The sequence below is a fragment of the Phaethon aethereus genome (assembly GCF_964289735.1).
Source record: "Phaethon aethereus genome assembly, chromosome: 6".
NCBI lineage: Eukaryota > Metazoa > Chordata > Aves > Phaethontiformes > Phaethontidae > Phaethon > Phaethon aethereus.
The window spans coordinates 34,464,075-34,480,214 of record NC_138580.1 but is presented as its reverse complement, the minus strand read 5'-3'; the positions used below and the strand labels follow the sequence as shown (position 1 = coordinate 34,480,214).

At 37.3% G+C, this 16,140-nt stretch overlaps 1 protein-coding gene across 1 annotated transcript in view; it reads left to right on the top strand.

Moving 5' to 3' along the window:
- Positions 1-14,069, top strand: part of MYO1B (myosin IB) — a gene marked incomplete at both ends in the record, with an annotated part of 94,615 nt that extends 80,546 nt beyond the window's left edge. The window contains 8 exons of the mRNA XM_082001575.1: positions 853-939; positions 4,123-4,197; positions 4,608-4,742; positions 5,651-5,757; positions 8,532-8,664; positions 10,194-10,346; positions 11,257-11,384; positions 13,946-14,069. Of these exons, the coding sequence (XP_081857701.1) occupies positions 853-939; positions 4,123-4,197; positions 4,608-4,742; positions 5,651-5,757; positions 8,532-8,664; positions 10,194-10,346; positions 11,257-11,384; positions 13,946-14,069 (942 nt within the window). The remainder of the gene's footprint in view (positions 1-852; positions 940-4,122; positions 4,198-4,607; positions 4,743-5,650; positions 5,758-8,531; positions 8,665-10,193; positions 10,347-11,256; positions 11,385-13,945) is intronic.
- Positions 14,070-16,140: the final 2,071 nt, after the last annotated feature.

The following is a 16,140-nucleotide window of genomic DNA, read 5'->3' as shown; positions in this document are numbered from 1 at the left end:
GCAACATAGAACTTGACAACTGCAGATATATCACTAGAGCTGCTGGTCCTATAATACTGCAACTCTTCGTTTTACTTGACTTTTATCGTCAGATAACTGAATAACAAATGTACTGGTTATCTCCGAAAATGTGAGACTCTGTGAAGTTGCCCACACATGCCTTTGTGCTTGGAATACTTTGCAAATTGCTCTCCTAAAATGGGAATGATTGATGAAATGTAGGTAGGTGCGTATCTCTTTGTATGTGAGGAAGGCACTAGGCTTGGGAAGTTTACCCCTTCGTTCCATAAAGACAGACATAATTTACCAGGCTGGAGAATTTTTTTAAAAGTACCTAAAGATCAAAATAAAAAATAACCTCCAGAACAAAAGCCCTCAATACAGTGCTGGTAATTCATCATTACATACGTAGTTTCAGAGTTGATTCTGTTCTGCCAACGTACTTGCCTGTGGAAGAAGTGACCAGAAAGCGAGATCTTAGTAGGTCTTGATTTTCATACACATCATTTTGATCATGCAACTGCAGGCAAATTTCTCTATTAGAATCAAGTTACGAGATACCACTGATTGCAAGGTCTGCACGGAAGAGGAGATGGAAACGCTGATAGCGAATAATGGGGCTGACAAAATTCTTTCTGTGCATGCCACTTCAGCAGTGGAGGCATTTTTGACCTCCTATGTGGCTTCACACTGATTCACACTGACACGCTGGGTTTTAAAGGTTAAACGCCGTTCTTCCATCTTTCTGTATCTTGATTGTAAGTTGGCTGTTGTGTTTGGGAGAAGCCTTTTCCTGGTCGTTGTGCTATCTGCATCGGGCTGTCTCTTTTGTTCACTATCTAAACCTTTTAGGCTCGAAGGGAATTGAAACGCTTGAAGGAGGAGGCTAGGCGTAAGCATGCTGTTGCAGTCATTTGGGCTTACTGGCTTGGACTGAAGGTACTTTCTCAAACACTCTCGTCTGTCAACATGAACTCAATAAAGCGTGGCATCTTACTAACTTAATAAACAAGCAGTTGTGTGGGCTCACGAGTAGGGATGATTTTTAAACAGAATTACATTGCTTAATTTTGTCATGGGCTTTCATGATTCATAAGCTGCAAATGCCTCATTGACAGCAATATTTAGATGTCAGGTATTTTTTGCCATATCAGGAATTTCCGTTTTCAAGGGAAAGAGAAATGTCAGATTAAAGGGACCCTATTGTCATTGTTGACTTAAAAACCTGACCTGCATTGACAAAGATCCCAATCCAGAAAGATTACAAGCATGTATTTTCTTATTGTGACCTCTGCTTGTTTGAATGGGAAACAGGGTGGAGCTGTCTGACTCTCACTGCTGCTCAGGTTAGACCCCTGACCCCAGTGTTGAGGGTATGGTGTAGAGCTAATGATAATGTCCTGTCGCTTCCATCAGGCCTTTTTAGGGCATGGCATTGCATGCAGTTACCTTTGGCTCTTGGCATCCATGAATGCCCCAAAAAATTGAGATGTACGAGTCTCTTTTGTTTGCTGTCCCCTGCTTTCAAGGACTGGTTGGCAAAAGAAAACACATTTGTAATCTGGAAAAATGTAGTTCTGCTCTGTAAATGGACTATGAAAATGGCATCTTGAGATGTTTCAGGTCTGTGCCCAAATGATTTACATAATACGGTTTTCAAGCATAGTTTTACAGATGCAACACTGAAGAACTGCAGAAATCTAAATCAGTTTTGTTTGGCTGGGTGTCACTTTTGCTAATAGGGATATTGTAGACTACAGAAGTTTAAAACGGAACAGTTTACTTGATGATGGAGAGTAAAGTCCAGCTCTCATATTCTCTTACTTACTCTAACAATGATGAAAAGGGAAAAATAGTTACAAAACATATAACTATAAATAATATATGTATATTAAGTATATAAAAAATCCATTACAATACATGCATGGAAACCAGAGCTGGAAATACAAAGGAGCCATTTTAAGAAGTTGTTCTGCAGATCAGAATCACACTTGAGGTACTACTGCCAAAGTGGGTCTGTTTTTATGATTTTTAAAACACGAATATGTCCCTTCTGAGAGGCTGTTTTATATCAAACAACAGCATTTAAATGAAAACTGATGAATCCAAATCCTTTAAGGCACATTACAGCAGGAATATGTTTCTGCCTATCTGTGGTGTGGTTTTTCAATGTATTTTTTAAACAGTGTGCGCGGCACTTCTGTCTCACCTGAAACACACAGATTTTTCTGAATAAGAACACAGTCTGTAGTTCCCATATACCACTGTTACCAGAGGCAATTCTCATTTGTCTGATGGCAAAGTATTTTTACCCATGACATACGGAGGTAAAGATCTCAAGTTGATACAAGTGATCAAGATTAAACCATTAATTCTTGAGTCTTTTTTTTTTTTTTTTTTAATTATTATAAGTAGATTTTAATAGCATTTGTGGTACTTTCCAGATTTAGGCTTTTCTGGAACGGCTTGCATTTCTCAGTGCTTGCTTTGCAGCTTCCCTGCAGCGCCAATAGGATGTGTGGGTGTATATTAGTCCCTTTGTTCCAAATTAATTTGCACACCTTGCAGCTCACAAAGTATAATATAAAGCAACATCATTAAAGAGAGTCTCTGAGAACATGGTGAGATTTGGGATGATTGTGGTTGGACTGGCTTTGAGTGTGTTAATTTCCATCCCTCAATAATAAATAAAGGATGTACACTAATTAGAGCACTAAACCTTACAGAAAATCAGTGAATAAGAACTCTAATAGTTTTTCTTATAAGGTGAGGAAGAAAAAATTATGTGCTGTGTTGGCATAGAATGGAGACAGTTGAGTGCTATCAGTTTTGTTGATGCGTCTTAATGCGTAATTAAGTAAACCCCATTTATCTGTGGGGTTTTCTTAATCCCAGAATGGTGACAGATTATTGCTTTCAAAGTGCTGGTTTATCTTAAAATGCATGACACTCAGTATGGGGCAGACAGTGTGCCAGGGTAAGCCAAGCAAACTTTTTCCTGTAAGTTGATGTGGGTTTTTCTTCTATGGCTTTCCCTTTATTTTCTGGTCACAGTGAACTCAGTAACACATAGCAAGTTAGCTAAAACCACTGAATTTGCTCTAGGGTAAATTATGCAAAGCCATGATGTTTTCCCTGGTTTTTGCTCAAAACTTTTAACAGGTGTGTGTTGCAGGCTGTGCTAAAGTTTGAAAAAAATTAGGGGATGTTTCAGCTAACTTCATGTGAGCCTGGGCTTCACATAAAAGAGCAAACTGGTTGTGCTCTCTCTGATTGGGTTTTCTGAGGGGGGAATTTAGATGCTATGCTACTTAGCACTGATAGAAATACCAAGGGCAAAACAAATACTCTGAAACTTACATTTACAAGCACCTGTAAAGAATTAGCATCACCTGCAAAAATGATTCTCAATGATCACTTTTTTGATTTTTTTTTTTTTTAAATAAATTTTAGGCTCAGATATCAAGCTTGCTGACATTACGCAATCTTTTGTTGATTCTCTGCTCTTACCAAGCACCAAAACCTTATTTTCTTTTTGGAATGAAGACTGCTTGTGTGAGAAGAGTTTTTTCACAAATAAGTCTGCTCTGGAAAAAAAAACCAAACCTTTTTTATTATACAAAACTCCATGTATTAAGAATCTTAAAGAGAAAAAATCAGAAATAGTTCATCAGTTGACTATGTAATTAACATCAGTTCAGTGTCACTTCAGACACGATAAACTATGTATGATGCCTCACTTTTTCCAGTCCAACTTTATGTAAAAACCTATGAAAATATATTCATGCTGTGAATGCAACAATATTTGAATAGCTTGCCTTTTCAGAGGAAAGTATTTCAAATTCTCTGTTAAATTTGCAAATGACACTACTCAGGTCATCTGAGGTAACTTTCTAACGTCTTGGTCAACTGTCTGGTTCATGTATTTCAAGTGTACACAGTTAGTGTTCGTATTTCAGGGAACATTTTGCATGTTTGTATGCTTTTTTAGTATTTTCTGCCGTAGATCTTTATTAAAAAGTATATGTATATATTTATATATACACTATATATAAAAAGTATATACCTGAGCAAACAAATTAATTCTATGTATTCACTTTGAGGGTTTGTTTAAATTTTCAGGTCCGTAGAGAGTACAGGAAATTCTTCAGAGCCAATGCTGGAAGAAAAATTTATGAGTTTACACTTCAGAGACTTGTATGTATATATCCGTACAAAGCACAAGTACTTTTTCTGTGTTTTAAATTTTTGTTTTCTAGCAAAAGTAACAGCTGTATTATGGTCTTTTGATAGTCTTTGTAAGGAAATGTCCAAGCTAAGCATATGGAAAATTGACAAATACTCTGATGTTGTAAAGAAAGGATAGCAATAGTGTTTTGAAGGTGTGAGGATGGTACTAACTAAGCATTTTTCCACACTTGCATGATATCTAAATCTGCATTTTTCAATATACGTGGCTTTTTAAATCCATATTCAGGTTTATGAAAGATGAGAGTTGCAGTTTGGTAACTGTGCTTTTAATCACAGACCATCTGCTTTTGCTTGCTTATTTCAGTAACTCTGGTATTTGAACATTAATGAAACATCTTGCTTCAATTTTATCACAGATGCAGAAGTACTTCCTGGATATGAAGAATAAGATGCCTTCTTTATCACCAATAGATAAAAACTGGCCAGCAAGACCTTACCTTTTCTTGGATTCAACTCACAAGGAGCTAAAGAGGATTTTCCATTTGTGGAGGGTAGGACACATTCTGGTCCAGTCTGTACAGAATATCATCACATGATTTTTAGTAGCTTTGTGGTGTTCATGAAGAGCCTATTTTTAGGATGTATTTCTTCCTGTTCCAGTCCAGTTCCAGGATTTTTATGTCTTTGAAAGAAGTGTGTCTTTTTGATCATGGTCTTTGGCCTGCAAGGTATATAACTATCCTGCCTACTCCTTTCTGGGGCTAGAGAGAAAAGACTGGTTCATGCCATCAGCTTTTAAATTAATAGTAAAGCAGTATGCCTGTTGCTTGTTAATTGGTAGCTTATAATACTTGTGTCCATGGCCAGGACTGGGACTATCTTTTAGACCAACTTTGGAAGTATCGGATGGAATTTTCTACTTGTGAGCTGTGGTTAGCTGAAATTTGTTTTGGATCTTTGGATGGAGAGGAAACAGGAAGAAGCTGTATAAGTGCTGATGAGACGTTTTACTGATTTTGTGGGCTATGGTGTCTGTGAATTGTCAAGGAACAGTTTTTCTTTCTGCAAAATTCATCCTCTCAGCCATGTTGTATTCTTTCTGTCTGTTTACATAAACTTCCGCAGCCGTGGAACTATATATGTTTCTGCAAACCTTTTTAGCACAGTCTTCCCGTGACTGGTATCTGATAGATTAAGCTCTTGTTCAAATGCACCGTGCTTAAATGATATATTTTAGAGATTGCTTTTGGTGTGATTCAGAAGTATCTAGAATGGCTGAGGAGAAAAACACCTCTCTGTTTGTGCTACAGTGGCATGTAGGATGGAGCTGAGTCACTTTGGAAGTATACAAAGAATGCGCATCTTGAGCAATAAGCAAACATTAGTCTGTGGTGCTGCTGCTTCAAATCAGATTAGGAAGGATAATTTTTTGGTTTGTTTAATTTATCATGTTTTGCAGTGTAAAAAATATAGAGACCAGTTCACAGATCAGCAGAAGCTTATATATGAAGAAAAACTGGAAGCAAGTGAACTTTTCAAGGACAAGAAGGCTTTATATCCAGCCAGGTAATGACTTACTCTGCTGCTTTTAGTGTACAATAAATTCAGTATCCTTACACAGAGTTAGGAAACTAAGCAAGATTTTGCTTTTTATCTTAAGCAGGAAAGTGTATTTTCCTTGGTTGACAATGTCTCTCCATCATTTTACTTTACAATCCTGGAAATTGACCTGTTTGCTTCTAACTTGGACGTTGTTGCAGCACACTAATCCTATGATACCGAGCACTTCTGTCCAGAAGCCATGATATTTTGTTGTTCTAACCCCCGTGACCTGTTTATATCGTAAAAGTTTGGAGAACTTGTAGAAGGGAGTAACTCTCACCCCTTCCCCTAGTTTTTTGGTTTCTCAGATTATTGAGTTCTTAAAAACTGATAAATTCTTGTCATTGCTATCTGAAGAGCTAGTATTACTCAAGAAAGTGCAGTAGTATCTGATTTTACCTAAGGAATGCACTTTTTCTGCATGCAATAAAACTGACAAAACAAAGATCTGATGTCCTTGAAAGAAGTTGATTTGAACTTTTTAAGTGAATATGAGGTTAGAAATTGTGTTTTTCTTGAAAGCAAAGGTCTCATCGACCTGAGGAGAGGTTTTTCTTAGAAGCCATAGTTTGAGCTGAGCAGGAACAAGGCACTGTAAAGTGAGAAGCAAGGTTCAGTAAAGGGAGGAACAGGAATCTGCAAAAGTTGGTGAGAGCAGTTCCATGCATGGATGAGTTCTTGGATGTTTCTGTGTTTTATTGGTTTTGTTTCATTTTTTTATTGAGACATTTCTTGGATGTTTCTGTGTTTTATTGGTTTTGTTTCATTTTTTTATTGAGACATTTCCTTTTTTCCTGTAATGGGCTCAGTATGTGTTTCTCTTTCTTCCCTTCAGTAGGTCACTTATTTAATGGCTGTATGTGTTAGCTTGTGGTTAGTTCCTTATTTGCTTTGGGGTCTCTTTTTATGCTGCTCGGAAAAGAGAAAGATGCTGCCTAGCCTTTTCTTCTTTGCTTTGAGTCAGTATACATCTGATCAGTGTAGAGCTCCTTGGGAAAGAAATTTTATTTCTGTCCCTGGTTTGGTACTTTTTTCACCAAGACTGAACAATGAAAGATTATACAGCAAAATATATATCAGTGTTAACTTTTATCTAAGACATTCTTAGGTGGTATATGTGGTAGAGGATAACTGTTGATTCATTTCAGTTTTAGCTTACAAGTCATTATCATTTGATTAGGGACAAAGTCCACAGGGAATTTACAGTTTTGGTGACTATGGTTTCATAATGTTAATTAGTAAAACCAAAAATCCCAAAGCTCCAACATGGTAGAAAGTTAGAATGCTTTCCTCACCCCACACTCCTTTAGAAACATTTCCATCTCTTTTTGTCTTGTATTACGAGCTGATTAGCTCCTGTTGGTTTTTTCTTCTTATTTTATTGGCATAAGGGTAGGGGAAATTACTGTATAAAGTTTCTGATTAGTTAGTATGATAACAATTCATAAGATGTGGCTAATTTTCTGTGTGTAATGTAATTATTTAACAACAGAGAGGGACTTCTTGTGAGTACTAAAATACCAGTACGCTTCCTTTCCTGTCCCATCTCCCTGTGTGCCAGAGATGCAATTACAAAGGTATCGCTATTCCACATAATATATTGGTTCCTCTTCAGCTCTAGTCTTGGCAAAGCTTTACATTTAGTACTTTGACTGTAATTTAATCAAAGTGATTAGTTAAAGGAACTTCCAAACAAAGCAAGCAGCACCTGTATTCACCAGTTCTTAACTGATAGTGAAGCTGTTACTGCATAACCCTGAGGTGGATAAAGATGGGGTGATTTGCAAGCTCAACAAGTCCTGACAAAGAGCTGGTACACACCTAACAAACAACAGCAGATGTTGAAGGCAAGTTCTTGTTTGTCACTGTGAAATACTGTGGAAGAGCGAAGTTGTCGGTCCTACTGAAGTTTTATTTCCTCTGTTTTCACAGGGACTGTTATTGGGTGATTTTAAATCAAAGTTGATTGCATATGCAAGGATGTACTTGTGTCTGACACCCATAGCATTTTGGCCCATTTAACTGTAAAATGTTTCCGGCGGGGGGGAAATCCCATTACTCTCTTCGTTGATAGATTTCTTTATTCACCATCACCGTGGTGTTATTGTGTACAAGATTCTGTGTCTAATACACATACCATTTCTTACCCTTCCTTCTTTCTTCTTTTCCCTGGGATAATGTGTTGGGAGATACATCCACACTACTCTGTAGCAATTCCCAAGTTACTTTCAGCTGATGTAGTATGTCTGTGCGGCACAGCTTGACGCCAAGACCACCACACTGAGTGAACGGTGGTACCAACCTGAAGAGGCTCGGTGCACAACTCGAGCAGCTGCAGTTTTCAGCTTCTCAGCAGGATTGAGGACAACTGCACTGCATAAATGAACACCATGTTAAGAGCCCTGTTTGCGTTCAATTATGTATTGCTCCGATTATTGTTATATAATTGCAAATTATTTTGCGTTGCTGTTGTTTAAAACAGGTAAGAGTTGTGAGCAGAGGTTTCTGGGTTGATCAGAGTATTATTTTGCTAAAAATGAGGCAGCAAATGACCTTCCCTGGCAGAGAGTGTATCAAAGTTTAAGGAAGCTTCTGGCAGTGAAGAGTCACTGAAAATGGTATTTGATGTGTCTCCTGCCTCCACGAAGCCTGAAGCAGAACGTGACCGTTTCAGGAGATTTACTTCTTCCCTGTGATTCATATTTAACTCGTGTTCCTCTTGTCTTTTTGTTGGGCAGTGTTGGGCAGCCGTTCCAAGGGGCTTACTTGGAAATCAGCAAGAACCCCAAATACAAAAAGCTGAAAGATGCTGTGGATGAAAAGATCATTATTGCAGAAGTTGTGAATAAGATCAATAGAGCTAATGGGAAGGTAATAAAATGGCATTGCTTTGTCCAGAAGGGTAGATCATTTCTGTTATAAATAAACTGAGAGGGAGACTTTGTTTCTGTCATGTAATAGTCTGCAGATTTAAAAAAAAATGCCGTGTTTTACAGGCAAGACTGGAAATGTTGAATTTATGTAAACTGGTGATTTTAAGCACCCATTTTAAATTTACATAAAGATTACTAAAATCTTGTTTGGGTTTGTAGTTGTGACTTTTCCAAAGAAAAATGGCATCTCGTTAACTGGTAACAGGTTGTATTGATTCACAACTAAATGTAGTCTCTGCACCAAACTTAGATCTTCTATTTGCCAACTGAAGAAAATAAATATTTAGAGAATATTGTTCTTGTTCAAGTATTTAGAAAACTTAACCTTTCAAGGTTCGCATTGCCATTCAAGCTTCTGATTAGCACATTGTATTATGTTTTTAAATTGTGAGTGGCATACTCTGCCAGCTTTGCGTGTCTTCTGATTGATATCAAAAGCTTTTTGGAATGAAGAGGCAAGTTTCTTATATCATTTGAATGAAGCTGTTAAATATGCTGGGTACTTTTTTATTCTGCCAACACAGAACTTGTTTTGCATTTAAATTATACTTATTAAAACAGGAAGTATTATTCTCCCTTAGTAAATGTAATTGTTTTCACCATATCTGTCTAAATATTAGAAGTAGTAGATCTCAACTTCTCAGATGTAGATGTCATTTATGCATTTGTAGGAGTGAAATTAGGTTGCCTGTTGTTGATGCCAAATTAATTTTCCAGTTTAGAAGAAACTAATTAAATGAAGACAAAATCTTTCCTGTACTTGCATAGGGTACAGCTCTCAAGATTTAAAAAAAAAAAAAAAAAAAAAAAAGAGCTATGGTTCTACGTGCTTAAGATAGCTACTTAATTACAATAGGATTTTACTATTTAAAATTTTACAGGAGAAAAAGCTATATGTTCTCATTTCTCTTTCTTATTATTTTCTAGGGCGAATGTAAGAACACTCATTCATGCTTTAAAAATATTTGTCCTTTGAAAACATGAACGTGTATCCTCCTAAAGAGTAATTCTGATAGATAAAGGGAGGAGAACATGACATTGAAAATACCTACATGATTTGTGGTGTTCTGCAACACAGTTTTGGTGAATAACAGAAAATAGTGAGGCTTAGTCCTGAATTAGCTATCACTGAAAAGATACTTTGGTTTTCCTGGGGATTGACAGAGCATGAGAAATGAGGTTATCCTGATTTGCATAGTTTCTGAGTTTTACAACTGTAAGCTAGTAATTAAAGGAACTGTTTGTATCTAAGCATATGTGCCAAAATGAGCTAAGCTTCTCGATCTATAATTAGACACACAGATAAATTTGGCCTGTTTTTAACTGACCTGCAGCTTTTACTGAACATCAAATGTTTGTGTTTACTACTTATTAACACTTTGAACTGCTTGTAGTCTTAGTAGGTACTCTACAAAGACCAGTTCTCTCTTTGTGTAGATAATGGTTTGCATTTCTTTATTTTCACAGGCTACATCCAGGATTTTCTTATTAACCAAAAATAATGTTCTTCTTGCTGATCAAAAATCTGGGAATATCAAGTCAGAGGTTCCACTGGGAGATGTTACCAAAGTGTCCATGAGCTCCCAAAATGATGGCTTCTTTGCAGTGCACCTCAAGGAGGTTGGTTACAACTTTATAGTCCAATAATACGACTTTTGTACTTGCAGTAGTATGAAAATTGTTTATTAATTATCTTGTAGCATTTAATCGTGGTGGTTTAGAAGTTTCTTGAACTTTGCCATATCTGCAAAAACTTTGATTTAAAACTACTGCACCCAAATGAGAACAGCTACTACATTATGAATGAACATTTACTTGTGAAAATCAGACTTCATATTTCACCATAGCCTCTTCTGGATTGGAGTTTTCCGTTTGTAATATGGGCCTTTATCTGGTTCGGATACCTTGTGGTAGCATTTTCCTTTTTAGCTGCTCATATAATTCTTCCTGACACACGGGAAGAATATTTCTCTCCTCTTTATGGGATGCCAAGAAATTCATGTTATGGCACAGCTAATTGGGATACTAAAGAACTTAGTTCAGTGATATATTTGCTTCACTGCACTGTCAGAGTTGCTCTGCTAAAATCATTAAGCTGGCATTTGTACTGTAGCTTAAATGGATTAGAGGAACATCATATATAGTGCCTTTTCATACTGACCACTTTCATCCTAATACTGGTGTTGGCAATTGGTTTCTGTTCCTTTCTGAAAATATTGTGAGTTTGCTGCGATGTAGCCAGAAGAGGGATATAGAGACATTCCAGTTTTGTAGGACAAATGAAGGTGACCCTTCTTTAGGGTCAGGAGGGGTTTTTAACTTTCTCCACAGGTTTGTTTTTATTTGAGAGTGAATTGCATTTTGATCCTATACACTGCACTGCATCCCTATTTAATTTACAAGACTAAAGACTGTTGTTTCATTGCACTGGGAAGAGAAGACTCCTCATAAAACTTCCTGCTTGGCTGGCAGTTAATATTTTTCATATTCTAGGTTTTGGAGGTCCTAACTGCTTTCCTTTCTGTTTCAGGGTTCAGGAGCAGCTGGTAAAGGAGATTTCCTGCTCAGCAGCGATCACCTTATTGAAATGGCCACTAAACTTTACCGCACTACTCTCAGCCAAACCAAACAGAAGCTCAACATTGAGATATCTGATGAGTATGTTTCTTGTTTGCTTAGAAGTGCATTTCCTTCAATGCAACATGCTAAAAAGTCAAGTATCTAATGTTAGAAAAACAACACACTGTTGTGTAACTAGAAGTTCTTTTCTCTTGACAGAGTACTTGTAAATAAGGATGCAATTTTCAGCGTGTACTGGTTTCTAATATTCATTTTGGCTCTTACTTCCTTGAAAGTCATTAGAGAAAATGTGCTTTTCTTAAGGTAGTTTCAGATAGGGCTGTGAAGCTGAATTGCTGCCGTAGAAATAATTAAGAGATACTACATTTGAGAGAATCAGTTTCTGTGTGACTGAAAATTTCACGTACTCCTATGAGATGTTTATCAATTAGTGTGGACACCAGGTGCCAAGTTCCAGTGAAAACAATCAAAACTGAATGAAAAGCTCCTCCCCAGGCACATGTAATGATGGTGCTAGTAATGTAGGTCCATAAAGCTCTACCTTCTTTTTTGTGAAGGTGAAAAATATATTACTAAAATTCCCACTGATGGTGTTTAAGCCTTCTATTGTTGTTTTGGGGTTTTTGGTTGTTAAAAAGCTTTGCTTGATAAAAAGCATGCATGTCAAATTAGTATTTCTCTCTGCTTGGTTCAGTTTCGTATTTTGGCCTTGCAGTGTTTCTAGCCATGGAGTTAAAATGTTTGTGTGTGGTCTCTTAAAGCCTGCTGAGTGAGAGTCCCTCGCTTAGTCCACCATTGTTAGGCACTCAGTTTGTTGTGCGAAGTGCCCCCTGATTTCAGCAGTGTTGATGTGGTAGTTTTACTCGTTTAGAATAAAGTTGATGGTTTTGGAACCCTGTAACAACAGTGAAATAAAATTTCTGTAGGCAAAAATTGAACCTTTTATCTGGCTGCACAGCACTGCTTGTATTCTAGAGTAATGGCAAGTACCATTTGTGTCTGTTGAGATTTCAGGGTTTATTTAAAGGCTGATTTTACTGTTTCCTTGAAAATGACATCTGCCATTTTTCCTTAGTTCTGTTACCAGATGTGATTCAATTTGCTCCAAGGGTGTGCGTTTTTAGCCTCTAGCAGAGTTTGGCTGTCCCCAGTAAGATTCTAGTTTAATGATGGCTACAAAGGAATAAACTACTAAAAGGAAGTTTAAGCATGCATTGCACTAGTCTGGACTGCCTGCCTTAGGTCTGGAAAACAGTCTGCTTTCTGGAAGTCTGGTATTTTGGGATGTGGTTTTGTTTCTTGTCTTGCAGATTAAAAACACTCAAGTGTGTATTGCTATTGAGTTTATCCAGAGTAAATAATTTTAAGTCATTTGCTCCTTTTTTAGCAGTTCCATCTCTATTGATGGTGAAGCAGTACTCTCTTCTTCCTGCGAGAGTTTAGATACAAGCACAACTAGGAATTGTGAAAATGTGACCTTACTTTGACTACTGTACTCTACTTTTTGGGAAGAGAGTTTATATAAATAAAAATGCTGTTGATCGGGGTATGTCTAGTAAGAAACATACCGTTTATATATATCTAATATTGGAACAATGGGTCCAGGAAAATGCAGCGTTGGTGAGGAGATGATGGCTATAAGACCTACTTGCATTTTCCAGACGATTGCATGGCTGGGAGCACTGAACAAGTTAATCTTTGAGTGTCTGGGCTGTTCAGCAGGAAAGCAGGACCGAAGGGCAGCTCGGCGCAGCAGAGGCCACTTCCTCCCCTGAGCTCTGCCGTCAGCTTGATTTGTGGTTTCCGGCTGGAGAGCAAATTCTTTGAAGTTTTTGGCCTGTGCTGGAGGACTTTTTAAGGATGCTAAAAGGGAAAATCTGCTGTATTACAAAGGACTTTTTAGGTCAGCAACCACTGCATGTGAGCCAAAAGGCAGCGCTGCCCTGTTCATTGCTTTTAATCTTGCTATCCAGATCAGTGAGAAGTTTGAGGCTCCACAGGAGGCTGCTGGGTTTTTAAAGCAGTTCTCCACATTCTGTGAAATTGCTCTTCCAGTAAAAAGTGAAGAGTCAAATCCAGATTGATTTATCCTGGACGGTAGGAAATATCTAAATTTGGAGATTGCTGGGAAGGAAGTGAATTTTCCCAGTTGCTGAGCAGGGGGCTGTAAAAGCTAACTAAGGATTAGAAACATGAGAGCTGCTAACATACCAGATACACTAAATTAAGCATAAAGCAGAAGAAGAGCACTCATGATGTTGCTGTAGACATATTTAGCTTCCTTCCATGAAAACAGAAAAGTCCCTTTGGATGATGGTGAAACAGTTGGAAATAGTCTTTGCTGCATTTCTGGTACATTAGAAATTCTGTTTTAAACTGCCTTCTTTCTAAATGAATAGCAAACTAACTATTGTAAAATGCCCAGAGTTACAGGCAAAAGGCAATAATTAAGAGAGACTACCTGAAGGATACTCAAGCCATACCATAACCTACGGCTTTTTTTATTCCCTAACTCTCTTTTTATGAATAGACCTGAAAATGACATATTTTGGAGTGATGCTCAGCACCAACAGGAAAAGACTTCTGCTCCTCATGTGTTTTTTTTCCACCTTTAACTGAAATCTTATTCCCTCTTCTAGGTTTCTGGTCCAGTTCAGACAAGACAAAGTGTGTGTGAAGTTCATACAAGGCAGCCAGAAAAACGGCAACATCCCAACCTGCAAGCGAAAAAACAATCGGCTTCTTGAAGTGGCTGTCCCGTAACTGTAGCTGGTCACTCTCCCTTTCACGGACTTGTTTCTTTGTAATAGTGCAATTTTAGTTGTTTGGTTTTGCTGATTTTTATCCCTTTCTGGAGCTGTTGATGGCTAATAGCTTTAGAAACCCTTGGCAAAACATTTGATCAATTGACTTTTTAATCTTTTTGTTCATGCCAGAATGTTAACCCTCAAAATGCAGATTTTTACCCAGTGAGGCATTTTTACCAGCTGGCACACATCTGTCATACACAAACAAAATGTTCTCTTTGTTTAGCGGTCACAGCTTAGTGCAGCATACCGTAAACCCACATACTAATGATAAATTACTCATATTCCTTAGTCTAGAGATCCGCTTAACAGGAACTATACATGGCCTTGATGCTCGATGGCCACTTGTGCCCAGTGTCTTTTTATACCGAGCTGTTCTGGTGTTCTGACGGGCTCCTTGCTTGCCACCGCTGGGGACACTGGCGGAACGGAGGCTGATACACTAACTCCTGTAGTTAACACTAGGACCTATGTAACTCGATCTTTTAGTCAATGCAGCACAATACAAAAAGGAAGGAATATATGATTATACAAGCAGCTATATGCATAATTTTATAGTAAAAAATGCAGAAATTTTGAAATGGGATTTTTAATTAGGTCAGATGTTTTTAATGACTTTATACAGTAGAAAACGGTAACATTAAAAAAGCTTGTTTCTTTAACAAAAGCTATACAGTTGGAGGCATATTTTCTGTTCTGCTTTTTTCTATTAAATTATCAGTTTAGATTAGAGCCTGAAAAATGCAATAGTATTCGTAACACAAGTAAATGCTAGGTATTTAAACAGTTATCAAGCAAAAGGTTTGAGCCTTTCTTTTAGATATTGGCATGTACAATGTGCAATAAAACATACATGACATTTTGTGAAAAATTATTTATAATACATTTTTGTGTGCAAGAGAGGATTGGTGCAGACTGCATAGACAATGTAGGGGTTAAAATAGATTTGTGTTGTTAATTTGCAGTTTTTTAGAGTGTACACTACAGTTGTCAATTTGGGACGATTTCTTAGAATTAAAAAGTTCTTAATTTGGGGGTCTGTATATAAATTGGTATTACGGTAATAAAACTGTTCTAATTCTGTGCTGTTTGGTACTCCTATGTTATAACCATATTTTTGTACTCCAAACGATTTTATATAACTTGTGTGCCTGATGTAAATGCGTGCACAGAAAATACGGTCAAGAGCTGCATTATAAACTTTCAGTGTAACTGATTGCACTTAATCTTTTATAAGCCAGAAGCATCAGCTGAATTCCTTAAGGGGAGAGATGTGTTTTTAGATAGAAGTAACTACTCAAGTGAAGGGTTTGTTGGATGTGACTGTTTGATTTGTTGATGCAAGGACAGGTGAGAAAGCATTGTATTTTTGCAGTCTGATACAGGACAGATTAAGACCCTGGGTATCTGATGTGCAGTGCTGGAAGTCCAAGCATAAATAAAGGAAAGATAAAGAAAAGTTCAGAGTCTCCTTACTCTCCCGGTGGTAAAGTTATGTAGCACTCATGGCTGCGAAGGCTCCTCTGGGTAGTTCAACGTTAACGTTGCCTCTCCGCGTTAAAATGGCATTTACTGCAATAGATGTTCTAGTGCTAACGGTTATCGGTCTGAAAAAAACAGCTGGTTTGGGTTATAGCACGTTTTGCTTTGGGATTAAAGTAAATGATTTTGCTGTGATTTGGATACAAAACAATTGTTTTAACTGGTTGCTTCATGTTGCTGTTAAAAGTGCATGCACGTGACCTTGAAAGGTGGGAGTAATCAAAAGATGGATTTCCCAAACTAAGACAAAAAGTTGCCTCTTCCTTGTGATCTTAGTTTGAACCCTTCTTCTAATAACTGAGTCAGGTTAATAGTTCAGTAAAATTTAAATAATTTTACATGTACTGTAATTAGAGATGCTTACGAAGGAAATCTTAGTATCAATTTGTAATGCAAAAGTAGGATACTTCAAAGGAATTATTCCGTTGCTGTAAGAAGACAGCACGTAATAATACGGCATTTAAAAACTCCGAAATCCTGTATTA